Raw genomic sequence first — 25,668 nt, 5'->3', positions numbered from 1 at the left:
AAGAGAAGCCTGAGGTGGATTTCATCAATGGTGATCAATACTTCAAGGGTAGGTGGCAGGAGGATAGGACCAGCCTTTGTCCAGTGCTGCCCAGGGACAGGACAAGAGGTGACAGGCACAAACTTGAACATAAGAAGTTCCATCTAAGCAGGAGGAGGAACTTCTTTTATCTAAGGGTGACAGAGCACTGGAACAGGCTGGAAGTCACCATCCCTGGAGGTGTTCAAGAAGCATGGCCATGGCACTTTGGGGACATGGTTTCATGGCCATGGTGGTGTTGGACTGGCTGACCTCAGAGGGCTTTTCCTGCCCACACAGGTTGTGTGATTCTCTGATTCTGTGACACCTCTCAAAGTGCTGCCATGGAATGCAGCAGGGCTGCCAGGCACACTGGTGCTCTCAGCCCATTTTGTTCACCAATGTGTCATTCTTTATTCAGGTGCAGAAGCTCCTCCCTGTGCCAAAACTGCTCAGTACAGAGGGAACACAAGAGATGAACCCCAGAAGTCCTTCCCATGGCACACCAGGAACTTGTAGTGATCCTTTCAAAGCCATTAAATAACCCAAACCAAAGTGTGTTTCTTTTAGCAAACAAGAGGTAGGGAGGCAGAAGGGGGAGGGAACACAGGGCAGGTCTCACTGCAGCACCTGCTGAGGTCCATCCTGAGGCAGATGAGATGATCACTGTTATCCACATGGTGGAGATTCCAGCCTGGACACCTCAGAGCTTCCTCGGGCCAAGGGGTGCTTCCCAGCCGCTGGGCTGCAGTCAGGCAGATCCACGTCTTGCAGGTGAGGCTTCGCAGTCTGTGTGATTCAGAGGTTGGGAAGAGGCTTAGGAGGAGGGCGGTGCTGTGGCAGTATCAAAACGTCTTTGAGAGCTGCTGCGGGTGAGCAGAGCCCGGGCCGGGGGGAGGGAGGGCAGAGGCGGCGCTGCCGAGCCGGCCGGCGGCGCAGGCCCGGGGGGCGGAGCGGGGGCGCTCACACCGGCACCTTCTCCATCACGCCGCCCGGGACGTGCACCTCCTCCGCCTGCACCGTCACCGTGGCCGACTGCCCGCAGATGTGCTGGTGGTCCTTCCAGTCCTGCCAGGGGAAGGAGAGAGGGGCACAGGTTGGGGAGAGAGAAAAGGCTCTTGGAAAGCAGGCAGCCTGGAAACGCTCAGAGGGCCTCAGCAGAAGCTGTGCTTGAGGAGCACCTGAACAGAATCAACCTTCGAGGTCACCGAGTCCAACCCATCACCCAACACCATCTGATCAACTAACCCATGGCACCAAGTGCCTCATCCAGACTCCTCTTACACATCTCCAGGGGTGGTGACTCCACCACCTCCCTGGGCAGCACATTCCAATGGCCAATCCCTCTGTGAAGAATTTCTTCCCAACACCCAGCCTGAACCTCCCCTGGCACAGCTTGAGACTGTGTCCTCTTGTTCTGCAGCCCATCTGTGCTGGAGAAGATCTCAAGTGCATGGCCAAAGGAGGCTAAGAACAAGAAGCTGCCCAAGGAGGTGGTGGAGAGGATCTCAAGTGCATGGCCAAAGGAGGCTAACCACAACAGGCTGCCCAGGGAGGTGGTGGAGTCCCCATCCCTGGAGGTGTTCAAGAAATGTGTGGACACAGCACCTGGGGACACAGCCTAGTGGCCATGGTGGTGTTGGGCTGTTGGTTGGACTGGATGATCTCAGAGGGCTTTCCCAACCCAAACAATTCTCTGATTCTCTTCTGTGGCCAGCAAAGGAACCACACACTGGGTCAGTATCAGAGGTGGAACCAAACTAAGCAGAAAGATGGATTCTCAACCTCAAAACCAGTCCAGGCCCTCAGTGTCAGGTCATGGAAAATGTACTAAACCAGAGTCAGAACCTTGACTTAAATCCTCTCCTGAAGGACAGTCACTGCAAGCTCCTGAGGAACAGCCTCATTTCTGGTGTCACCTTTGAGAGCTGTGTGCCACTCCTGGCACCTTCCTCACCCATTCCATCCACACACTGCCCCTGACCCACAGACCTGTCACTGCGGCCTGGCTGGGGGATCAGGGTGGGTGTGGGATGCTGGAGCTGCTGACCCTCACAAACTTTGGGCTCTGGCTATTTCTCTCTGGAGCAGGCAGAGCTCCTCCAGGGCCACAGAGCCCCCTGCAGACCATGGGATCTGCCAGACTCACAAACAAGCTGATACCTTCCTCTGGCAGAAGGTGGAGCAGTAGTTGACCTTGTGGCATCCTGTGCACTCGTTGGTCGCCTCCCGGCCGCAGTTGACACAGGACTGCTGTGAAAAGGGACAGCAAAGAGACCACATCAGAGAGAACAACAACAACAACAAGGGGACCACCAGGTAGGCAAGCTGATGTGAGGTAACAGTGGCCAAGCTCCATTTGCCAACATATCACCAGCACATGAGCACAAACCAAAGGAGCCCAGTGGTTCCTGGGCCTCCTTCAGAGACCTGCTCTGCTCATCATGTGCCCCAGACTGGGCACTGCTGAGGCCACACCTCAAATCCTGGGCTCAGTTTTGGGCTTCTCACTCCAAGAAGGACATTGAGGAGCTGGAGCAGGTCCAGAGAAGGGCAACAAAGCTGGGGAAGGGTCTGGAGAACAGGGCTGGGGAGGAACAGCTGAGGGAGCTGGGGGTGTTGAGCCTGGAGCAAAGGAGGCTGAGGGGAGAGCTTCTGGATCTCTGCAGCTCCCTGCAAGGAGGCTGCAGTCAGGTGGGGGCTGGGCTCTTCTCCCAAGGAACAAGCAACAGAACCAGAGGAAATGGCCTCAGGATGCCCCAGGGATGGTTTAGTTTGGACACAGAGGGTTGTCAAGGCCTGACCCAGGCTGCCCAGGGCAGTGGTGCAGTCCCCATCTCTGGAGAGGTTTCAAAGCCATGGAGACTGCAGCTCTGAGGGCTATGGGTTAGTGGTGCCCTGGCAGTGCTGGGTTAAGGGTTGGACTCCATGATCTTAAAGGTCTCTTCCAAGCAAAACAACTCTGTGAGTCTATGGATCCTAAAAATTAGGAGGCAGTAACAGGAGCAAGAACTTAAACCCAGGAGTAAGGTGAGCTATGATACATGGCTGAGAAATCACACCTGCTTCAAAAGGATGCTTCTGTGCCTGCCACTTTGTTCTTACATCACTGATACCAATTAACATAACCTGGATATTTAGGTGCAAACATCACTGAACTGCCACCAGGATAAGGACTTCACAGAGCCTCCTGTTTCCAGCTCATTAATTTCCTGACAGATCATTAGCACATCAGCCCCTGACAGGAAGAGCTTCTCCCTGTGAAAGTGTCTGCAGCTTCAGCAGCTGCTTCTCCAGACCTCAGAGTGCCCTGATTAACACTCTGCTCATCACACCCTCTGCTCACACCTCACCAAGGTGCCCACAGCTGCTGACTGGGCTCTGTTTGCAGGCTTGGTGTACAGGGGGGCTCAGGCCACAAACAAGGAGCTTAAAGCTGCTCTTTGCCATTTGCAAAGCTTGTCCCAGAGGGATCCTGGGTGGTCAGAACCTGGATGGGACTGGAAGGTATTGAAAAGAGTGTGTGGTGCCCCTGGAGATCCTGGGAAGACTACAGAGCTGGAAAGCTAGAGGCTCATAGAATCACAGAATGGTTTGGGTTAGAAGGGACCTTAGAGAGCATCTGTGTCCAGCCATCTCCTGACAAGGGCTTGCAGTGATGGGACAAGGGGCAAAGGGCTTAAGCTGGAAGAGGGCAGATTTAGACTCAAGGTTAGGAAGTTCTTGACAGTGAGGGTGGTAAGACACTGGAACAGGTTGCCCAGGGAGGCTGTGAATGCCCCTTCCCTGGAGCTGTTCAAGGCCAGGTTGGATGAGGCCTTGAGCAACCTGGGCTGGTGGAGGGTGTCCCTGCCCATGGTGGGGAGGTAGGACCTAGATGATCTTTAAGGTCCCTTCCAACCTAAACCATTCTGTGATGGGATTCCACAAACATGAGACATCCCCAGCTTACCTTGATGATGATTTCTGTTTTGCCATCCACATCTTCTGTGGGTTGAAACAACTGGTTCTGATATTGCTGCAAGGAAATACACACCAGGTTCATCAGCCTGCAGCCAGGCAGTGACAGGGGGGCTTGAAAAAGGTGCCCTCAGGGGAGGGTCCTGACAGAAAGGGTCCTTGCTTTCTGGCAAGCCCAAAGCTGCAGCTGAAGAGGAAGCTACCTCTGCCCTTAGAGGAGAGGGACACTGTGCCCTTAGGTGGAGACAGATGAAGAACACTGTGAGTAAGGGGCCTGAGGTGACCAGCTGCCAGCTATGGGCAGCATTCACTCAGCTCCCCCTCCCAGCTCCAGCCACTCCTTCAGACTGGTGCCTGAACTGCCCCAAGGGATCTGCATCCCCAACATGAGAACACAGGAAGCTAGGGAAGGGAACATGAGGAAAATGCCAGGGTAACAGGGCCAAGTGCCATCTTCTTGGGCCAAAGTTTGGGTCAAGTCCAGTGGGCCTGATCCAGGAGCAGACAAAAGAGGCTGGAGGGATGGCACAGCTCCACAGAATGGCTGACAAAACTAACACCCCCCCCCCAAGACTTCAGAAACAGCATCAACCACAACCACTGCTCCTCCTTTGGCCAGAAGCATAGGAGGGCTCTCAAACAGGGCTTGAATGAAGCATTCCTCTGGAGAGGACTTCTGAAGTTCACTTTAGATCCACTTCAAACCAGTCCACCTCCAGCCAGGTGCTGCTCCTCCTACTGCTGTGCCATGCTGGGCTGAGGGACAGCAGTTCTAAAGCAAGACCTTCAAGCCTGACCCCTGATTTGCTTTACTGGGAACAGCTAAAAGGTCCAGAAGAAGCCCAGGCCCCACCTTCAGGTGAAGCAGGCTGATCCAGGGGTCAGTACAAGCCAAGGTCTGAGGAGATTGAAGGCTGAATGTACAGGTGTCCCTCTGACCTGACATGGCTGTGCTTACCCCCCTGTGAAACCACAGCCCTCCAACCAGTCCTAAACCCATGACACAAATTCCATGCAAAGGAGAGATGGAGGTGAGAGGGAAACCTCTTGCTGTGCACTGAAGGGCTGTGAGTTCTGCTGTTACTGGACAGAAGGGCAGGAGCAGGCTAATGAGCAAGACATGGGCACAGCACCCCAGTGTTCCCAGTACTGTGCAGACAAAGCATCCTGGGTTTGGAAAACTCCAGTGCCCACTTTGAGACCCACAAGTGTGTCCAAGCCATGAGAGTTCTTGGGAATCAGCATCACACAGGGGCAAAAAAGCAGGGGAAGGGCCTGGAGAACAAGCCCCATGAGGAGCAGCTGAGGGAACTGAGGTTGTTCAATCTGGAGACCTCATTGCTCTCTACAGGTCCCTGAGAGGAGGTTGGAGCCAGGTGGGGGTTGGCCTCTTCTCCCTAGAATCAGGTGATAAAACAAGAGGAAATAACCTGAAATTGTGCCAGGAGAGGTTAAGGTTGGACATGAGGAAGAATTTCTCTGCTGCAAGAGTGGTCAGGCACTGGAACAGGCTGCCCAGGGAGGTGGTGGAGTGCCCATCCCTGCAGGTGTTCCAGAGATGTGTGGCCATGGCACTTGGGGACATGGCTTAGTGGCCATGTGGTGCTTGGCTGAAGGTTGCACTGGATGATCTCAGAGGTCTCTTCCAACCAAGACCAATCCCCACCTCACCCCAGTCTCCTTTCAGGGAGCTGCACAGAGCCAGCAGCTCTCCCCTCAGCCTCCTTTGCTCCAGGCTCAACACCCCCAGCTCCCTCAGCTGCTCCTCCCCAGCCCTGCTCTCCAGACCCTTCCCCAGCTTGGTTGCCCTTCTCTGGAGCTGCTCCAGCTCCTCAGTGTCTTGGAGTAAGAGGCCCAAAACTGAACCCAAGATTCAAGGTGTGAGAAGAGAGAAGACCAAGCCAGATACATCCAGACTTCTCCCCAAAACAGGTGCAAAAACCCAACCACCTCCAGTTCTGCACTGGGTTCACTGCCACTTTGGAGTCCTGAGGCCACTGCTGCCTAATGGAGCTACATGTCTTAAATGCCTGACCCTTTCTAGGTTCATTTCATACTCTCTTAGCCCTGAAATGGATTTAATCTCTCTAAAAAAGAATTCAGATGGCCCAGCTGTCAGCTGCTGTAATCTCCCACCCTGTTTTTGCAGGGGGCTGGGGCTCTGAGAGCATCACTGCAGCACCCAGAGGGCTGCTGCAATTAAAAGCCCTTGTCCCATTTTGGCACTGACCCCTGTCAGCCTCTCCAGAAGACCTCTTTAAGCCATTGCCTGAAGATCTCCATTGCCTTCTGGCACAGAGTTTGGTGAGCTCCTGTATCCTCCCCCTCCTGAAGTTGAGCTGGTATGAATGATGGCTTAATGCACACTCAACAAAATCACACTGCCAGCACCCAGCCCTGCTTTTAATCCACTTCTTCAGGGCCAGAAGTGCAAATCTCTCTCTGAGGGACAACTGAGCCTTTGGTGCCCTGCTCACTGCCTCCTAAATGTTTGTCCCTACATCAAAACCAGGCAGGAAACCCCACATCCACTCAGTACAGAGCCCAGCTCCTGCCAGTTCTAGGTCTGCCATTTCAAAGGTCTTTCAAACCACTTCCAGATCCAAACCAAGCAGGTCAACCAGGCTGCTGCCAGGTGGGAGCAGGCTGCCTCATTCTGGGGTGGCTGAGGATCTCCAAAGCTCACTGAATGATAAGCACAATGCAGGGAGTGATTTGCACCACACAAGCAGGGAGGTAAGCTGTGGCCAGCAGCTCTTCCTGCTCACTTGACTGCTTTCCAGGGAGGAGTGAAAGCAGAGCAGTACACAGGGTTTCACTGAGGCACACACACACAGAATGCAGCAGGTTGGAAGGAACCCTCCCAGGTCACCTTGGCCCTGCAGTCAGCAGAGGCATCTCCAACTAGCTCAGGATGCTCAGGGCCCCATCAAGTTCAGCCTTGAATGTCTCCAGGGATGGGGCCCCAACACCTCTGGGCAACCTGGTCCAGGATTTCACCACTCCCCTTGCAAAGAACTTCCTGCATGTTTGCTGCTCTCTTTCTCTACTCTGCTTAAACCTGGGGCCACCTCAGACCCCTCTGAGGGGCAGGAGAAGGCAGTGCTGTCCCCAGAGCTTTGCCCTCCCCTTTTGTCAGAGGGCAGAGGCCACCTCTCTCTTCTGCAGGGTCAGAAGAGGGATATGGGCAGGAATAGCAACAGGGATACAAGGTCAGAAGTGTTGGAACTCAACCTCCCCAAGAGCTGGGCCACTCAGCTGGGTGAGCAGCTCCACACCTCAGTGAAAACCAAAGAGGCAAATGATTTGCAGCCACAGCACTGAATGCTGTGTCCCCACTTGGGAAGCAGCCTGCTCCCAGGAGATTTCTCTAATCCCTCTGTGTATTAAGTCACCTTTCCAGGAAGAGCTGAGTCCCCAGCTCTATTAGAATTTAATCTGGTGTACAGCCTTTGCTCCATGGCTCTGCTACAGTGACCCAAGCAATCTTTGGTGGCTAACTACCCAGGGACAGTGCACAGGAGCCCTGCAAGCTGGAGGCTCATCCTATCCCCACAGCCCCTTCTAAAGAGTCCCTCCCCAGCCTTCCTGTAGGTCCCCTGCAGATATTGAAAGGCTGCTCTAAGGTCCCCCTGGAGCCTTCTCTTCTCCAGGCTGAACAGCCCCAACTCCCCCAGCCTGTCCCCACAGAGAGGTGCTTCACCCCTGTGATCATCCTCATGGCCTGCTCTGGATCCATTCCAGCAGCTCCAGGTCCTTCTTGTGCTGGGAGCCCCCCCAGAGCTGGACAGAGCAGAGCAGAGGGGCAGGATCCCCTCTCTCCACCTCTGGCCATGCTGCTTTAGATGCAGCCCAGGCTGCCATTGGCCTTCTGGGCTGCAAGTGCCCACTGCTGGCTCCTGTCCAGCTTCTCACCCACCTGCACCTCCAAGTTCTCTGCAGGGCTGCTCTCAATCATCCCCCAGCCTGGGTTGATATCCAGGATAGCCCTGACCCAAGACCTTGTACCTTGCCTTAATGACCCTCAGGAGGTTCTCCTGAGCTCACTTCCCCAGCCTGTTTAGGTCCCCCTGGATGGCAGGGGGAGTCAAGAGCTACAGGGAAAGGGCTGCCCCTTGAAGCAAGCACCCTTGCCTGGTAAAGTCAGTGCTTTAATCAACACAGAGGAAGGATTTTAACTCCCCCTCTCAGGTCAGGGAGAGACCAGAAGCACACCAAGGTGAGGTTTGGATCAGAGAGCATGGACTCAAGCATTCCAGACAGCACTGTGAGGATAAGCAGAAGGGAAGAGAGCACACCAAGGGAGAAAGCAGCAGAGGGCAGAGTTAACAGAGTCAGATGTTGAACTCTCAACTGTTTCAGAGCCTCCAAAGCTTTGGTATCCCACACTCCACACAGCTTTCAGCAGCAGACAGCCCAAAGCAGGCCAGCAGCACCAACACCTGCCCTGCCCAGGCAGGAGGCAGGGAAGAAGGAGGAGACTCCAAGGTGTCACACACCTACACATGAAGGATGCAGCATACAGAAGAGTTCAGCAGAGACAGTGTGGCAAAGGATATCAAAGGACTGCTGCAAGGACTGTCCTAGGGGTTCTCAGCTCTCAGCAAAGTCTCCCCACACACTTCCCTCCAAGGTCTCTCTCTTGCTGCACACCTGTGCCTATGGAGTCAGTGGAAAGCTGACATCAGCAACAATGCTGATGGCAACAGCAGGCAGTGGAGTGCAGGGAGGGAGGGCACTGGCCAACCACAGTGACCATTCACAGGACATGGGGGCAAGTCCATACCAGCACCTCTGGGTTTGGGGAGAAGGGGAAAACACTCAGCAGGGCATGGAGCCAGAATTGGGGTGCATGCAGAAGCTGGTGCCAAGAAGAATCCAGGGTCCCTACCTGGTGTCAGCTAGAGAGAAGAGGAGAGAACAGGGCAGTCCTTGCAGATCAGCCCTTATGGAGGAGAAAGGGCCCCTGGGCACCAATATTGCTGTAATGCCTCACCACAGGCCCCATGTGAGACCAGCTTTGCTTGCACACTGCTCAGCAGGACACCTCTCCATCCTGCTGCTTGGCTTCCCCAGCAACTCCACAGCTTGCTGGCGTTTCCTCTCTCTGCTTCTTTGGGCCAGCACAAACCTCTTTGATAGCCCAGCTGCTCAGCTGATGTAAAGCAGCAGTCACCACAGGCCTGAAGATTCACCACACTTCCTGCACCAGGGCTCAGTGCCCACAGCTCCACCTCAGGACTCTGACCCTCAGCAGTCTGGGGGCTGCTACCCACACCTCCAGAATCCCAGAGCACTCTTGGCCTTTCTTCATGAAACCAGGGACTCAGGAAGATTTCTCTTGGCAGTGTTGCCCCTCAAGGCACTGAGAAGCAACTCCTAAGGGCCCCCCCAGTCACAGCCAGTGACAGCCAACCCCACTCTGTCCACCACCCAGCCACAGCACCGCCCTCAGCCGCCTCTGCCGTCATTACCTCTTTCCTCTCTACATCAGCCTGGAGCTTGGCTTGTGTGACAGCAGCCTCACGGAAGGAGGAGCTGGCCTGCTTGGCCTGCTCAATGAGAGTCTTCAGCTGCTGGGCTGTGGTGAGCAAGGAGCTGACAGTCTCCTCCAGGTACAGCCAGCTCCGCTGCTCCGTCACCTCCAGCCTGCTCACCACCGAGGGCGAGACGGTTTTGGTGGGGGTGGTGGGGGGCACTGCCAGGGCAGGCAGCGAGGTTAACACTGCAGACAAAGAAAGGAAAACAGGCAGAATTAGGGGGGGGTCACTCCCATGAAGCTGGGGGTTTGGTGTGTGCTGGGGGTGGGCCTTTGTGGTTGTTTAAACTAGGATCCAGGTGGGGCAGTTGTTGGCTAAGCAGCGCTGCCTCCTGGGACCCAGCCACACGGAACTGCTCTGTGCACAACAGAGGCACTGCTGCACCCCCTCCAGCAGCTCCCTGTCACTCCTGGACTGGGGAGCCCAGGACTGGACACACTGCTCCAGGTGCAGCCTCAACAGAGGCACTGCTGCACCCCCTCCAGCAGCTCCCTGTCGCTCCTGGACTGGGGAGCCCAGGACTGGACACACTGCTCCAGGTGCAGCCTCAACAGAGGCACTGCTGCACCCCCTCCAGCAGCTCCCTGTCACTCCTGGACTGGGGAGCCCAGGACTGGACACACTGCTCCAGGTGCAGCCTCAACAGAGGCACTGCTGCACCCCCTCCAGCAGCTCCCTGTCACTCCTGGACTGGGGAGCCCAGGACTGGACACACTGCTCCAGGTGCAGCCTCAACAGAGGCACTGCTGCACCCCCTCCAGCAGCTCCCTGTCGCTCCTGGACTGGGGAGCCCAGGACTGGACACACTGCTCCAGGTGCAGCCTCAACAGAGCAGAGGAGAGGGGGAGGAGAACCTGCCTCAGCCTGCTATTCACACTCTTCTTCATCACCCCCAGGAGACCACTGGCACTCTTGCCCACCAGGGCACGTTGCTGGCTCATGGCAAACTCACTCACCAGCACTGCCAGCTCCTCCTCTGTGGAGCTGCTCTCCAGCAGGTCACCCCTCACCTGTACTGGGTGCAGGGGGTTGGTCCTCCTCAGGGTGCAGGACTCTGCACTTGCCCTGCTTGAACTTCCTGAAGTTCAGCTCTGCCCATGAGCAACAGTCTGTTAACAGGGGAGCAGAAGGATGCACACTCCTGCCCCAGCTGCTCACTCTGGGATGGAAGGAACACCACTCAGCACTGCTGCAGGGAGGCACAGGGAAAGCAGCACTCCCAGGAGCTCCTTCACCAGCTCATGGTTGCCTTAACTATCACCAAGGCAGGCTGTAAGAAGAGATTTTCTGACCCACCCTGATGGCACTCTGGCAACCTAAGAGCTGCCATCAGTAGACTACCAAACCCAGGCACCAATCCACACCACACTGCTCTGAAGTCTGATCCTCACCATCACCCATGGCCCAAGACTGCAGCCAAACCAAGAGGGTTACCATCACCTCAGGGTGACCATGTGTGACAAACATCACTTTCCAGAGCCACCTGCTGGGAAACCCCTCGGCACTGGAGCTCCTCCAGGCCCCTTCAACCTGGATCCTCCTCACAAACCAAATTATGGCTGTAAGAAAGCCACACAGCACACAGAAACACCACCACCAACAGGTATTCACAGCAGGAGGGATCATTCCAAAGCTCCTGGAAGCTTGCCTAAGCCCAAAGGAGAGGGTGAATGCAGCCAGTGCTGATGGAGGACTCATGGAATCAGTAAGGCTGGAAAAGACCTCAGAGATCATCAGGTCCAACCTGTCACCCAACACCTCCTGACAACTAAACCATGGCTTCAAGGGCCACATCCAATCCCTTTTGAACACCTCCAGGGATGGGGACTCCACCACCTCCCTGGGCAGCACATCCCAATGGCCAATTACTCTTTCTGGGAAGAACTTTCTCCTCACCTCCAGCCTAAACCTCCCCTGGTGCAGCTTGAGACTGTGTCCTCTTGTTCTGCTGCTGGTTGCCTGGGAGAAGAGACCAACCCCCACCTGGCTACAACCTCCCTTCAGGTAGCTGTGGAGAGCAAGAAGGTCTCCCCTGAGCCTCCTCTTCTCCAGGCTAAGCAACCCCAGCTCCCTCAGCCTCTCCTCACAGGGCTGTGCTGCAGACCTCTCCTCTTCCTGGGGACAAGCAGGCTGAGGGGAGACCTTACTGCTCTCTACAACTCTCTGAAAGGGACAGAATGAGAGGAAATGGCTTGAAATTGTGCCAGGGGGGGCTGAGGTTGGATATTTGGAACAATTTCTTTCTTGAAAGGAGCAGTCAGGCACTGGCACAGGCTGCCCACCCTGCAGGTGTTCAAGCAATGTGCAGACATGGCACCTGGGGGCATGGTTTGATGGCCATGGTGGGGTTGGGGTTGAGGGCTGGGCTCGATGATCTCAGAGAGCTTTTCCAACCCGAACAATTCTATGCAGTTTAACCTTGGAACATCTCCTGATATTCACTTTACATCAGCTGTGTTGGAGACTTTTCAAGAGAGAACCTTGCAACACAAACAGGCCTTCTCCCCAGCCTGCTCTGACCACTGAGCAGCTCCTCCAAGTGCAGTTAACACTTGCAGCTTTTTCAGGTCACACCTGGTAGTTCTCCCCACAAGCAGCAAAAGCTGAAAGAATCCAGCAGAGACCTGGAAGAGAAGAACAAGTCCCAACCCCACGGTGCTGCAGGGCAGGGTGTGGTGGTGGATGTGTGACCCTCCTGGCAGCAACTGGCAGCTCCCCCCCCCCCTGCGGGGGCAAACAGACATTTCACGCTCAAAAGCCCTTCATTAAAGCCTTAATCTCCAGCCATTTGCACATGAGTGCTGCAGAACTATTTGCACTGAGATATGAGTAAGAGATAACCCTGGCCTTTCCCTCGGGAGCTGTTTGCAGAAGAGCTTTTCCTGCTGAACAGTATTTATCCCAGGGTGGTGTTTGATAAGGAGGAATTGATAAGAGGAATTGCTTCCTACCCCTCATTTTGGCAGAGGTCCATCAGGACAGAGAAAGGGTAAGGGGAAAAAAAACCCCAACCAGCCTTTCGTTAGTGACAGAGAGATCTGAGGAAGATTTAAACCTAACCAGAGTTAACTCTGGGCAGAGCAGGAATGCACTGCCCTGGCTCTGAGGAAGGTCACACGGTGGGGAGAGCACAGGCTTTGGGAAGAGCAAACTGCAGGAGGAAACAGAAGGTGTTTGCCTCATGCACACATCGCCTTTTCTCACTCCAAGAAGGACACTGAGGGGCTGCAGCAGCTCCAGGGAAGGGCAATAAAGTTGGGGAAGGGTCTGGAGAACAGGGCTGGGGAGGAGCAGCTGAGGGAGCTGGGGGTGTTGAGCCTGGAGCAAAGGAGGCTGAGGGGAGAGCTTCTGGCTCTCTGCAGCTCCCTGCAGGGAGGCTGGAGCCAGGTGGGGGTTGGGTTTTTTCTGCCAAGGAACAAGTGACAGAACCAGAGGAAATGGTCTCAAGTTGCACCAGGAGAGGTTTAGGTTGGAGATAAGGAACAATTTCTGCCCCCACTTCCCTTCCTCCCCTCTCTTCCTCTCATCTCCCTTCCTCCCCTCTCTTCCTCTCATCTCCCTTCCTCCCCTCTCTTCCTCTCATCTCCCTTCCTCCCCTCTCTTCCTCTCATCTCCCTTCCTCCCCTCTCTTCCTCTCTTCTTCTCTTTTCCCTACTTGGGAAGGACAGGAAACTGTGAGCTGATTTAAGAAGCAGGATCACAACAGCCTCCTCTGGTAGCACCCCACAAATCAAAGGTCTCAACAAGGGAGTGAAAAGCTTCTCACAGAGTGGCAAATCTGTTTGTCTGAACCTTAAGTACCGACAGAGGCTTTTCTGCCCCTGCCTTTTCCCTTGTGCTGAGGAAGAGGAAAGAGCAAAGTGAAGCACTGCTGACTGTGTCTCGTGGTGGACAATCAACATACCGATTTTGGGATGAGCTGTTGGCAGAGCAGCCTCAGGAAAAGGTGAGATCTGGCAGTTCTCCTGGTAGCTGGGGTAGTGAGGCTCGGGGTGACTGACCCGGCAAGGCTGCTGCACGTTGGTGTCCTGAACTGCAGAGCGACAGCAGCAGCGTCAGGCACTGCCTGCCAGGGCTGCCAGGCACTGCCCATGCCTCTCCCACCCACACCTTTAACCTTTCCTGCAAATCTGGAAGGCAAATGTCACTGCTGGCCTCTGTCCCACACTGCAGGATTCAGAGTCATCACACAGCCCCCCACACCCTGGCTCTCAGAGCAGGAGAGTTCCCTCAGCAGAGCTCACAGCCCCCCACCCTGGCTCTCAGAGCAGGACAGATCCCTCAGCAGAGCTCACAGCCCCCCACCCTGGCTCTCAGAGCAGGACAGATCCCTCAGCAGAGCTCACAGCCCCCCACCCTGGCTCTCAGAGCAGGACAGATCCCTCAGCAGAGCTCACAGCCCCCCACCCTGGCTCTCAGAGCAGGAGAGTTCCCTCAGCAGAGCTCACAGCCCCCCACCCTGGCTCTCAGAGCTTGACAGATCCCTCAGCAGAGCTCACAGCCCCCCACCCTGGCTCTCAGAGCAGGACAGATCCCTCAGCAGAGCTCACAGCCCCCCACCCTGGCTCTCAGAGCAGGACAGATCCCTCAGCAGAGCTCACAGCCCCCCACCCTGGCTCTCAGAGCAGGACAGATCCCTCAGCAGAGCTCACAGCCCCCCACCCTGGCTCTCAGAGCAGGACAGATCCCTCAGCAGAGCTCACAGCCCCCCACCCTGGCTCTCAGAGCAGGACAGATCCCTCAGCAGAGCTCACAGCCCCCCACCCTGGCTCTCAGAGCAGGACAGATCCCTCAGCAGAGCTCATAGCTATTATTACAGGAGGACTGAAAACATGCCAGAGATGAGCATAAAGCCCTAGAAATCAGCAGAGGTGGACTTCAGCAGCTGCAGCATCTGGACAAAGCTTCTAGCTCTTGTGCAACTGGCATCCCAAGCTATCACCTCAGAGGCAGGGCAGCAGCTTACACCCAGTCCCTCTGTAAGCTCCTGAGAAAGAAAATCCTTCCTGCAGCACTCAGAACACTTCTTCCTGTAGCCATGGGTGGCCAAACTCTTCCTCCCCCTCCCTCTCAGGGCTGTGTGGCAGACAACCACCTGAGCTCTTACCAGTGGCTCCAGTGAAAACATCCCCCTGGGATGGGCTCTCTGAGATGATTGCTGTGGCTTCCACCGTGGAGGTGCGGTCGAAGGTCAGGGCACCAGAGGTAGTGATCTGCCCAGAAGGAGTCACAGTGACTGCAAACAGCAGAAGGAGTCTCAGAATTAACACTCAGCATGGAGGCCTTGGCTGCTTAGCTGCTGAGAGCCCTGCTCTGGAGAGTCCAAAGCCAGAGAGCTCACAGATTCCACTACCTACAGATTCCAGCACCTGCAAGACAGCTGGGGAGGGACTTCTAAGGGCTTGTTGTGATAGGAGGAGGGGTGGTGGATTTGAGCTGGGAGAGGGGAGACTGAGACTGGGGATTAGGCAGAAATTCTTGACAGTGAGGGTGGGGAGACACTGGAACAGGTTGCCCAGGGAGGCTGTGGATGCCTCCCTCCCTGGAAGTGTTGAAGGCCAGGTTGGATGAGGCCTTGAGCAACCTGGGCTGGTGGGAGGTGCCTGTGCATGCAGCAGGGGGGTTGGAACTGAATGATCTTTAAGGTCCCTTCCAGCCCAAAGCCATTCTATGAACAACCAGCCTGTGATGCCCCAGGTCTGGATCACAGCTGGAAATGGAGATAAAAGCCCCACTTGGCTCCAGAAGGCACTGCTGGCCTCCTGCTGTCTGTTCTGTGGCAGCACAAGGCCAGAGTGTCTATGCTGCCTCCCAGATCTCCACCTTTTCAATTATTATTTGAGCAAAAAACTTGACACTTACTGTCAAGATCCAGCAGGGTCACAAACCCCCTCAGCTTCTGGCTGATCCTGATTTACTACTGTAGCAAGAGTGGATCTTACTACTTAGAATCACAGAGTTGTCAGGGTTGGAGGGGACCTCAAGGCTCAGCCAGCTCCAAGCCCCCTGCCACGGCCAGGGACACCTCACCCCACAGCAGGTTGCTCACAGCCACATCCAGCCTGGCTGCAAACACCTCCAGGGCTGAGGCTTCCACCACCTCCCTGGGCAGCCTGTGCCAGGCTCTCACCACCCTCATGGGGAACAACTTCTTCCTAACATTCAATCTGAATCTATCCACTTCTAGTTTTGTTCCATTCCCCCCACTCCTATCCCTCCCTGACACCCTCAAAAGTCCCTCCCCAGCTCTCTTGTTGGCCCCCTTAGAATACTGGAAGGCCACAATAAGGTCTCCTCAGAGCCTTCTCTTCTCCAGACTGAACAGCCCCAACTCTCTGAGACTGTCTGTGTAGGACAGTCAACATAAACATGCTTACATCCACATAAAGCCCTGTGGCTTTGCAGCTAGCTCTAGGACAGTTTGGTTAGCTGGACAGCCCTAGCCTGCACAGAGTGAGGTCATACCCAAGGAACACATCAGAGAATCCTTTTGGATGGATATACCTGAGTGGCTCCAAAGTGCTTTCAAACCCCTTTTGAAAGGGGGCTGGTGTTAATGAACCTGGCACTGTTAGTTGGCAAAGAGATGATCCTGTGGCACCCTGCTCAGCCAGGAAGAGTTTTCACCCACAATTATCCAGTTTTAAGGCACTGAGGCTACAGATTCCTGCCTGGTGAAGTATGGGGCTGCCACCAAAACCAAGAGCTCTCCTCTCTCCCAGTGGCAGCAGGAGCAACCTCACAGCACCCCACAGTAACAAACCAATACCAAACCACACTGAACCTATTTGGGGGATGAGAAAAACCCAACCCAAAGTCCACAGCATCCCTGTGCATTCTCTTCCTGCTCTTGCTGATCATCTCACCCTAATTTTAGCTGCTCTGTTTTGGCTCTCTGATGCTTCCTCCCCAAATTCCCTGCCCAATGTTGCCATCCAGATGAGAGCAGTAGGAAACATGAACCTGACAGGGAATGTGGGAGCTGGAGGAGCTTGCAAATGAATTTCTCTCCTCACACAGATGGTTTGATGATCAAAACCAGTAAGTAACAAAGCTGAGTGCTAGAGAGGAATATGGAGATGAAAGCATCACCTTCTGCCTGCTTCATTAACAACTTTCAGGCTATGGATTTCATTCCAGCTGCTCAGAGCTACTCCTCTAGGTACTTCAAGAAGAAATAGCACAAATCATACTCCACAGCCCCCACCACTAGCTGCTAGAGGACAAAAGCTGAGCTCAGGGTGGGGGTTTCTGGCAGGGCAGTGAAGGGCCAGCCTTCCCCTCAACCTCATTTCAACAGGAGGAAATGTCTCAAATGTCCTTTGTGAAGAACCCACCTGAAACCCAGCAGAGATCAAGGATTTCACAACTCCCTGGCACTGCCAGGCTGAGAAAGCAGCTAGAGGGGGGGAAAATGTCACTCAGGCCTCTCTCAGAACACAAGATGAAACCTCCTGCTGACTGCAAAAGGATGCTGAGGTGCTTAAAACCAAGCCTCCTGGAGGTCTGGAGCTGCACTTCTTCCTACTCGACCTGCAGGCTAGTTTCTACACAATAGGAAGTGAAATCAGCTCAAGGCACTGAGTCAGCACAAGCACCCAGGGAAGGGGCAGTGGCAAGAAACAAGACACTTTCCTCAGCTGCCCAGGTCCAAGGGGCAGCTGGCAGACCTACAATACCTAGGCTGAGGCAATTCCTCATCCAATTTTGACCAGGAGAAAAGAACCTACAGGTAGTGGCAGCTGTGGCAGGAAGCAGAGTGATGTTTTTGGGGCAATCCTTCTTGACTGGGGTTGCAGGCATCTCATTGTCTTTTTTCCTCCTTTTATAGGGCACAAAGAGTCGGACAGGGCCACTCTAGGCAAAACACAGCAGAGAGAGAGGAAAAAGAGGAAAAGGCATTAGCTGAGGAACCTCTCTGGAGGCTTTGGGTCTGCTCTCACCTTTGCAGACACAGCTAAGGTCATGCAGCATGTGTCCTACCCGTGGAAGGTGTGTGGTTTGCCAACAACTGACCAAGAAACTTTGAGGTCTCCACAGTAAAAGAACTCGGGGTGGGGGGGAGGGGGGGAAGAAAAAAAGAGGTGAAGCTCCCTCCTGCTGAAGAGGCACAAATTCAGCCTCTTCCCTCTGTTGGGTAAGGAGCAGAACTGGAAAGATGGGGCCCCAGGGGAAGAAGGGGCCCCAGGGGAAGTCTGAGGTCTAGGAAACAAGCAAATCATCCAGTTCACAGCAGGAAAGAAATGCAAACCACCAAGTAAAACTGAAGACTTCTGCTTTCAAGACTTTAACCTTGTTTTGGAAACAAACAAGCAGACAACAAACCAAACCACAAACCAACCAGCCAACCCACCACCCACCTACCAACCAACCAACCCACCCACCCAAGCAGTTCAATGTGGAAACACAGACCCAACTTAAGAGTCTTACATCAATTCCCCACAAACATTTTCTTCCAGCTCAAAACAAGTGTGACATTTGAGTCAAACCCCCTCTCCTTTCTTCAGGAAGCATGGACAAAGCAACCCCAATGCTCATGAGCACTTCCAGGGTGCTCATGACCTGCTCACACATGGCTGTGGCAGCTTGACTGATGAGATTTGGAAGCAATGGGTGTAAAAGCTGCAGCTCACCAGAGTCATGTCGTCACAGCAGGCAGCACAAGTGCAAGAGGCAGCATGAGGATTTAAAATCCCATCCTGAAATGAGAAGATCATAGTCAGCCTTGGAGCCACCCAAACCACCAAGAGAATGAGTGGATTCTGCCAGAAGACCCAGACAGCTTCCAAAAACCAATTCCCTCCTAGGGTTATCCCTGTGTGGTGGCAGAGAGGGCTGCTCCCCTGCATGATGGTGCTGGAGTGAGTGGTTGGGATGAGGGTGAAGGAAGATCAATCCATTTTCAAAGGAAAATTGTGCATTTGGGACTTTGTAAAGTTCCTGCACTAGCAGAAATCAATCTTTAAGCCTAATGGCAATGCCAATTTCTCCACAAGACACCTGGAGACTTGCAGGAAGTAAAGGACTTGAGTGAAGGAGCTCTCTATGGAGACAGGCTGAGACAGCTGGGGGTTTTTGAGCCTGGAGAAGGTTCCAGGAAGAGCTCAGAAGAGCCTTCCAGGAGCTGAAGGGGGCTACAGGAGAGCTGGGGACAGGCTTTTTACAAGGGCCTGTTGTGACAGTGTGAGGGGTGATGGCTTTGAGCTGGGAGAGGAGAGATTCAGACTGGAGATTAGGAATAAATTCGTTCCAGTGAGGGTGGGGAGACACTGGAACAGGTTGCCCAGGCAGGCTGTGGGTGGACTCCATCCTGCACAAGCTGGAAGCCCTCTCCAAGCACAGGCTGTTTGCAAACACACCCAGGAAATCTCCTCTCACATCACCAACGCTCAACCCAACCACAACTCCAAAGTGCCATCACGCCCCAGGCCTGGGCAGCAGCAGGGGGCAGACTCTGCCCTGACTCCACCTGCAGCACCTTCCAGCAGCAGAAGAGAAGCAAGCAAACTTAACCTTACATGAATAAGGCACTGCAGAGGCCTGCCAGCATAGCGGATGCTCCTCTTCCAGTCCTTGCTGCTGGCTCGCCCCGCCATGGCCTCGAACTCCGTGGGGCTGTACCAGTTGTTGCCTTGCTTAATGCACCGCCCACGGCCTCCTGAAGGACCAAGTGAGGAAAGGAACTGGTAGGAAATAGTGTGGCCAGCAGGAGCAGGCAGGGCATTCTGCCCCTGAACTCAGCACTGCTTAGGCCACACCTTGAGCCCTGTGTCCAGGTCTGGGCCACTCAATTTAAGGAGGATATTGAGACTCCTGAACGTGTGCAGAGAAGGGCAGCGAGGCTGGGGAGGGGTCTGGAGCACAGCCCTGTGAGGAGAGGCTGAGGGAGCTGGGGTTGCTCAGCCTGGAGAAGAGGCTCAGGGGTCACCTTATTGCTCTCTACAACTACCTGAAGGGAGGTTGTAGCCAGGTGGGGGTTGGTCTCTTCTCCCAGGCAACCAGCACTGACACAGTCTCAAGCTGTGCCAGGGGAGGTTTAGGCTGGAGAGAAGGAGAAAGTTCTTCATAGAAAGAGTAATTGGCCATTGGGATGTGCTGCCCAGGGAGGAGGTGGAGTCCCCATCCCTGGAGGTGTTCAAAAAGGGACTGGATGTGGCACTTGCAGCCATGGTTTAGTTGTCATGAGGTGTTGGGTGACAGGTTGGCCTGGATGATCTCTGAGGTCTTTTCCAATCTTATTGATTCTATGAAAGCTTGAGAATCATTTTTCCCCCACTTGTCTAAGGAACTGAAGACTGAAACAGGGCCAAAAGAGCCATCAGCAAACATGCCCATCTGCTGTTTCTCACTGCTCTAGGTAACCATGCCCATTCGTTATGGGCAGGCTGGATCAATGGCAGAGGTCAGTGGGAGGAGGTTCAACAAGGCCAAGTGCCTGCTCCTGCACTTGGGTCACAACAACCACATGAAGGCTTCAGGTTGAGGCAGAGTGGCTGGAAACTGCCCAGCAGAGAAAGACCTGGGGGAGTTGGTGGCAGTGGCTGGAGATGAGCCAGGCTGTACCCAGGTGGCCAAGGCAGTCAGCAGCATCCTGGCCTGGATCAGCAATGGTGTGGCCAGCAGGAGCAGGGCAGGGATTGTCTCCCTGGCTTGGGCACTGCTGAGGCCACACCTCAAATCCTGGGTTGTTTTAGGCCACTCACTTCAAGAAGGACATTGAGGGTCCAGAGAAGGGCAACCAAGCTGGGGAAGGGGCTGGAGAACAGGACTGGGGAGGAGCAGCTGAGGGAGCTGGGGGTATTGAGCCTAGAGAAAAGGAGGCTGAAGGGAGACCTTTTGGCTCTCTGCAACTCCCTGAAAGGAGGCTGGAGCCAGCTGGGGGTCAGGCTCTCTTCCCCAGGAACATGTGATAGGACATGAGGAAACTGCCTCAAGTTGCCCCAGGGGAGGTTTAGGTCAGACATGAAGAACAATTTCTTGTCCCTGAGGGTTGTTAAGGCCTGGCCCAGGCTGCCCAGGGCAGTGGTGGAGCTCCCATCCCTCAGAGATGTGCTGAGGAACATGGTTTAGCACCAGACTTGGTAGAGTCAGGGAATGCTTAGACTCAATGCTCTTAAGTCTTTTCCAAGCAAACCAGTTCCAGGGTTCTAAGAAGGTTGCAGTTACCTGAGCCAAGTCTGTTCTTATAGAGAATGCCACTGATGTTCCTGCACCTCACTGGGAGCTCATTCTCATACACAGATGGGTCCCAGTTGTACTTGGTTCCAGTCTTCCCCTGGACAGATGCTAAAGGGGTAGGAGGAGACTGTGGTCCTTTGGGGAAAATGAAAAAAAGAGAGAGAAAAGAAAGGTTACAGCAACCAAAACCCACCTGGCTGCACCTTGAGATGCTCCACTCAGGCAACCACATGAAGCAGTTAACTGGAGCAGCTCACACCTCTCCACAGCACCACGGTCTGGGGTGCACCACCAAAAACCCCAATGCAGCTGGAATGCTCTCCAAAGGACTGAAAATAAAGCCAAGTGCATCTTAGGGAAGACTCTTAACAGCTCATGAAATGCTGAGGTGGTTATCTGCAGCTGATCCTGGAAGGTGTTTTGAGACTGCTGAAGGTTTGCCATCGTGTGGGGAAAAAGGGCCAAGCAGCTGTCAGCAAAGAGCTTAGCAATACAGACAGCAGCTCTTGTGACACTAAAATATCAGCAAGTGGCATGAGTGGGGAGAAAATTCCATTCAAGGACCCTTTACAATGAACCCAGATGCAGAGGTAGGAGAATCCTATTTTTATTAGCAGCCTTAAAATCTGCTTTTGGGGGTGGGATGGGTGTGGAAAGGTTAAGGGACAGCCCAGCAACAGAGCCTTTCAAGAGGCTTATTTTGCAAGGCTGAGGGCAGAGAGTAAGCAAATCAAATGTATTTCTGACAGAAAACAAACAAGCTAAGTACTCTTCTACTCCCAACACATACAAACAAACAGGGACAAATGATCCTCACATGGCAGCTGCCATCATTTTCTGCACAGACAACCTTTGGGTTTTGCTAATCCTAGAAACAACTGGTGTGGAGAAAAAGCAACCTCTCCAGCAGGATGATGCCTGAAGAACACATTGCCTTATACCTGGTGTGAGAGGTGCTGATGGCCCCTTCAACCCTGTGGTTTCCACAATGCTGCCATCTGTGTGAACCACTATGAGAGTGGCTTTCTCAGGGTTCAAGCTGTCCCCAATTTGGAGGGCTGTCCTCCCAGACTAGAGAAGAAATAAAGAGTTGAAGTTAATCAAACACCCAGGCTTTATTTTGGCATTTCCCCCCAAACCTTCACAAGGCACCCTCAAACTCCAATCAGTACAGCAGTTACTAGGTTAGCTTTTGAGGTTTCAGCCAACCAGATGCCAGAGTCAGATGTTCCAGGCCAACAGTTCCATTACAGAATGAGTTTTGGGGGGGTGGAAAGATAAAAAGAAGCCTCTCCACAGGATAAAGAAGAAACTGATGTCCCCCAGCTAGTGGTTTTGTGGCTTAAAGCCTGTGTGCTGCAATGGAATAGAAGCACAGAATGCACTGGGTTTGAAGGGACCTTGAAAGGTCATCTAGTCCAACTCCCCTGTAGTAAGTAGGGATATCTGACTAGATCATGTAGCTCAGAGTCCCATCAAGCCTGACTTTGAATGTCTCCAACAGATGGGTCCTCCTCTACCACCTCCCTGGGCAACCTTTTCCAGTCTTCACCACCCTCAGTAAAACAACTTCCTAATGTCCAATCTAAATGAACCCTTCCTGAGTTTCAAACCATTGCCCCTTGTCCTACTGCTACAAGGCCTTCTAAACAATCCCTCCCCAGCTTTCCTGTAGAGCCCCTTCAGATACTGAAATGCCTCCTTGGAGCTTTCTCTTCTCCAGGCTGAGCAACCCCAACTCTCTCACAGCCTGTCAAGTCAAGAACACTCTAGAACAAGAAAAGACCTAAGATCCATACCTGGTGCCAGAGTAATGTGACATCATCTTCCTCTTAGCTCTCTGGAGCTTCAGAAAATGTTTCATACAGTCCTAAACTCCTCTTTGACCTCCCTACAGCTCAAACACAAAGCAAGCTCTTCATTCCCACTAAGAAAGGTACGTGGGACTTTGCTGAGGCCTCAGCTGAAAGGACTTACCAGCACATGGCCTGAAATTGAAGCTGCATTTGCCACAGATGTGGTGAAAACATTGTCTGCCGAGGCACCAACGTTGGCTACTGTCACTGTGGTGACTTCTGAAATGCAAACCAGACACAAAGTCAATGTTCTGCTGCACCCAGAGAGCCTGATAAGCAGCAAAAAACCCCAAACTGCATTTCCTTCTTCCTTCCTATTCACAATTAGCCTTCTTTTTCAGGGCACCTTTAAGTTGTAATAAACACAGTCAACTCTAATGTGTGTCAAGCTTTGGGCTGAACACTCTTTTAACTCCCCTGAGACCACAGCAGGAGTTATCAGCAAGGGATAAAACTAAGGGAGGAATAATTATTAAGTCTAGTTGCAGATGTCCCTGCTCACTGCAAAGGGGTTGAACTAAACGACCTTTAAAGGTCCCTTCCCACCAAAACCAACCCCAAAAGCATGATTCATTTTATTACAAGAGAGATGACTGGAAAACATCAAGAGACTGTCTGGCTCTCCCTCTGCCATAAACTCATTGATAAGGTGTCATTACCTATACACTTAACTTCAGTTACAGACTGTCCAAACTTTAGAGCTGAATGTCATTTTGGACTGCCTACCTTAACTCAGAGAACCGTTAAGGTTGGGAAAGACCTCTAAAGAATCACCAAGTCCAACTAAAATCCAAGTCCCAACATTCTAAGCAGGGAGATTTCAGCACCACACGTGGCCTGAGGGTAACACCACCACTGAAAGCTCATCTAGAGATACGGATCTAGGTATGAAGGGCTCTGCTATCAGCTCGCCTTCGAAACTCTGCATGTTTCAGGGCACTTTGCTGATGGGACACAGGGGTCACGGCAACTTGAGGTGCAGAAGGGCAGCTCTGGCTCGTTTTACGTGAGGCTGTGTGATGTGTAAGTGTGCAGGGTGTGATTTTTCTCAGGGAGGAAAAGCGATTCCAGCCCAGCCCGGAGTCGCTGCACCCCGAGGGGGATGACTGCACTTGTACGGCGAGCGGGGGCTGCCGGCTGCAGCCCGCAGCACCGGAGACGGTGGTGAGAGCCGAGGCGCCGCCGTCCCTCACGGCTGGATGGCGCTGGAGCCGCCGGCGCGGAGGGGAGCGGCGCATGCGCGCTCCGCCCGCCCTGACCTGCGAAGGCGGTTGCGGCCTCGTCGGCGTTAGGCAGGGGCTCAGCTCCCATCTCGATGTGTTCGGCATCTGCCGCCATCACCGTCACCTGCGCCGCCGCCTGCTCCTCCTCCTCTTCGGGCTCCGCCTTCGAGGCCGCGGCTTCCTGCGGCTGCCGCTGCTGTTCGGGTTCCTCTGCGGCTGCCGCAGCCGCCGCCGCCGCCGCCACTGCCGCCGCTTCCGCTAAGCCCAGCTGCTTCGCCGCCGAGTCGGCGTCCTCCATGCGAGGCGGCCGGCGGCGGCGGGGGAGCCGAATGGCCCTAGCGGGCCCCAACACCCGCCGCTTCCCTCCGCGGACGCCGCTGGAGAGGGTCCCTGGGGCGGGAGAGGGCTGCGAGGTTGGCGGGGGGGCGGGGGTCGGTCCCCCCAGGTCACTTGTGCGCTTTTCGGCGGTCTGCCGAGCGGTGCCGAGCTCGCCCGAGCGCTTACGAATGTGCTCCCCGGGCAGAATCGAGCGGTTCCGAACCGCTTCCGATGGTGCCCGAAGTGTCCCGAGTCTTTCCAGGCCTCGTTGGAAGGCGAACGGCGGTTCCCGACCAGCGGGGCCCGCGTTTCGTGCGGCCGGCCAATCCCAAGGCAGGGCTCAGATGAGCCCGGCCGAGTCCGTAGAAGCGCGGCCCGAAGCGATACCTGACAGATCGGGTGGGGGAATCCGAGTCCGCCCGAACAGGGCCGAGTCCCCGAGCGGTCCGGCCCAGAGGGTCGAAGAATTCCGAGTCCGCTCGAGCCTCTTCCGATCCTGCCCGAAGGCGGGGGAGGCGGAAGCGTGGAAAGCCGAGCTGTGCCGAGTCCTCTCCGATCGCGTCCGAATTCCCTTTCGCCGGCTCGAACGGAGACACCCGAGCGGGCAGAGACCGAATCCGCCCGAAAGCGACCGAACCGGGCCGAGCGCTCCGATCGCACCCGAAGGCAGAGAAAGGGCGGGGACAGGAGTGGGCGGAGGGAAAGCGGCGAGCTTTGAACGGTCGCGGCGCAGGGGCTGCCGGGATGGTGGACGCCCGGCAGCCGGCGGGGAAGGGCAGTCAAGATGGCGGCGGTGAGGCCAGGTGAGCGGCGCGCTGCCATCGATACCGCTAGCCCTGTCCCCGCCGTGTCTTAGCGAGGCGGGGGTGAGCGGGGGCGGCTGTTTCCCGCTGTTAGAGGTCAGCTCTCGCAGCCTGAGGCCCGGGGAAATGGGTGGAGTGAGGAGGTGACCGAGGTCGAGCTAGGCCGTGGCGCTGAGCTCAGCCCGATAGCTATATCGCAACAGTCCCGATACGCTGAGGCACATCCCGGCAGCTGCGGGACGTGTGTCAGCGTGAGCAGGGGCTTGGCGATTGTGCGGGTCCAGGAGCATATTTGCCTACAGTCAAATCCACTTTTACGAGGCCGAGTGACACAATGAACAATTAGTGTTTGCCAAAGCCCTGAACGCAAGTCTTGGGGCCGCTGGGTGATGTTAACTGCAGCTGCTGCATGCCTTGACTAGAGTTACAGCATGACACCAGCGCTTTAGCGAATGGGCTCCCAAGCGAGCATGTGCTCAGTCATTTCTAACAGGATCACGGGATGGGTTGGAAGGGACCTCTGGAGATCCGCGGGTCCAACCCCCCTGCCAGAGCAGGAGCATAGAATCCAGCACAGGGCACACAGGAACACATCCAGGCAGGGCTTGAAAGTCTCCAGATAAGGAGACTCCACAACCTCTCTGGGCAGCCTGCTACAGTACTCTGTGACCCTTACATGAGCAGTCAAGGCTTTGTTGTATGAAACCCTTAAGCACAATGTGGTCTGTAGCTGTTCACTACCAAACTGCCCAGGAAAGTCAGGATTTGGTTT

The 25,668-nt window shown here is 54.6% G+C and overlaps 1 protein-coding gene across 3 annotated transcripts; it reads right to left on the bottom strand.

Annotated features, from left to right (window-relative positions):
- Positions 1 to 394: 394 nt before the first annotated feature.
- DEAF1 (DEAF1 transcription factor) lies at positions 395 to 24,570 on the bottom strand. Of its 3 annotated transcripts, none has more exons than XM_054171864.1 (14): positions 23,812 to 24,570; positions 22,674 to 22,771; positions 21,638 to 21,767; positions 20,685 to 20,831; positions 19,037 to 19,176; positions 18,152 to 18,217; positions 17,249 to 17,375; positions 14,626 to 14,754; positions 13,423 to 13,551; positions 9,453 to 9,703; positions 3,971 to 4,036; positions 2,182 to 2,271; positions 994 to 1,086; positions 395 to 807 (listed from the first exon to the last, which is right to left on the bottom strand). In XM_054171864.1, the coding sequence occupies exons 1-14, from the start codon at positions 24,071 to 24,073 to the stop codon at positions 688 to 690; spliced, it is 1,848 nt and encodes a 615-aa protein (XP_054027839.1). In that variant the 5' UTR covers positions 24,074 to 24,570; the 3' UTR covers positions 395 to 687. The 3 variants fall into 3 exon arrangements, with proteins under 3 accessions (XP_054027839.1, XP_054027840.1, XP_054027841.1); XM_054171865.1 differs by having other exon boundaries at positions 2,182 to 2,268; XM_054171866.1 differs by lacking the exon at positions 395 to 807 and having other exon boundaries at positions 973 to 1,086; positions 23,812 to 24,552.
- Positions 24,571 to 25,668: the final 1,098 nt, after the last annotated feature.

This window comes from Dryobates pubescens, chromosome 22 (assembly GCF_014839835.1).
Source record: "Dryobates pubescens isolate bDryPub1 chromosome 22, bDryPub1.pri, whole genome shotgun sequence".
Taxonomy (NCBI): domain Eukaryota; kingdom Metazoa; phylum Chordata; class Aves; order Piciformes; family Picidae; genus Dryobates; species Dryobates pubescens.
Note: the sequence above shows the minus strand (reverse complement) of the source record. Positions and strands in the feature narration are given on the sequence as shown.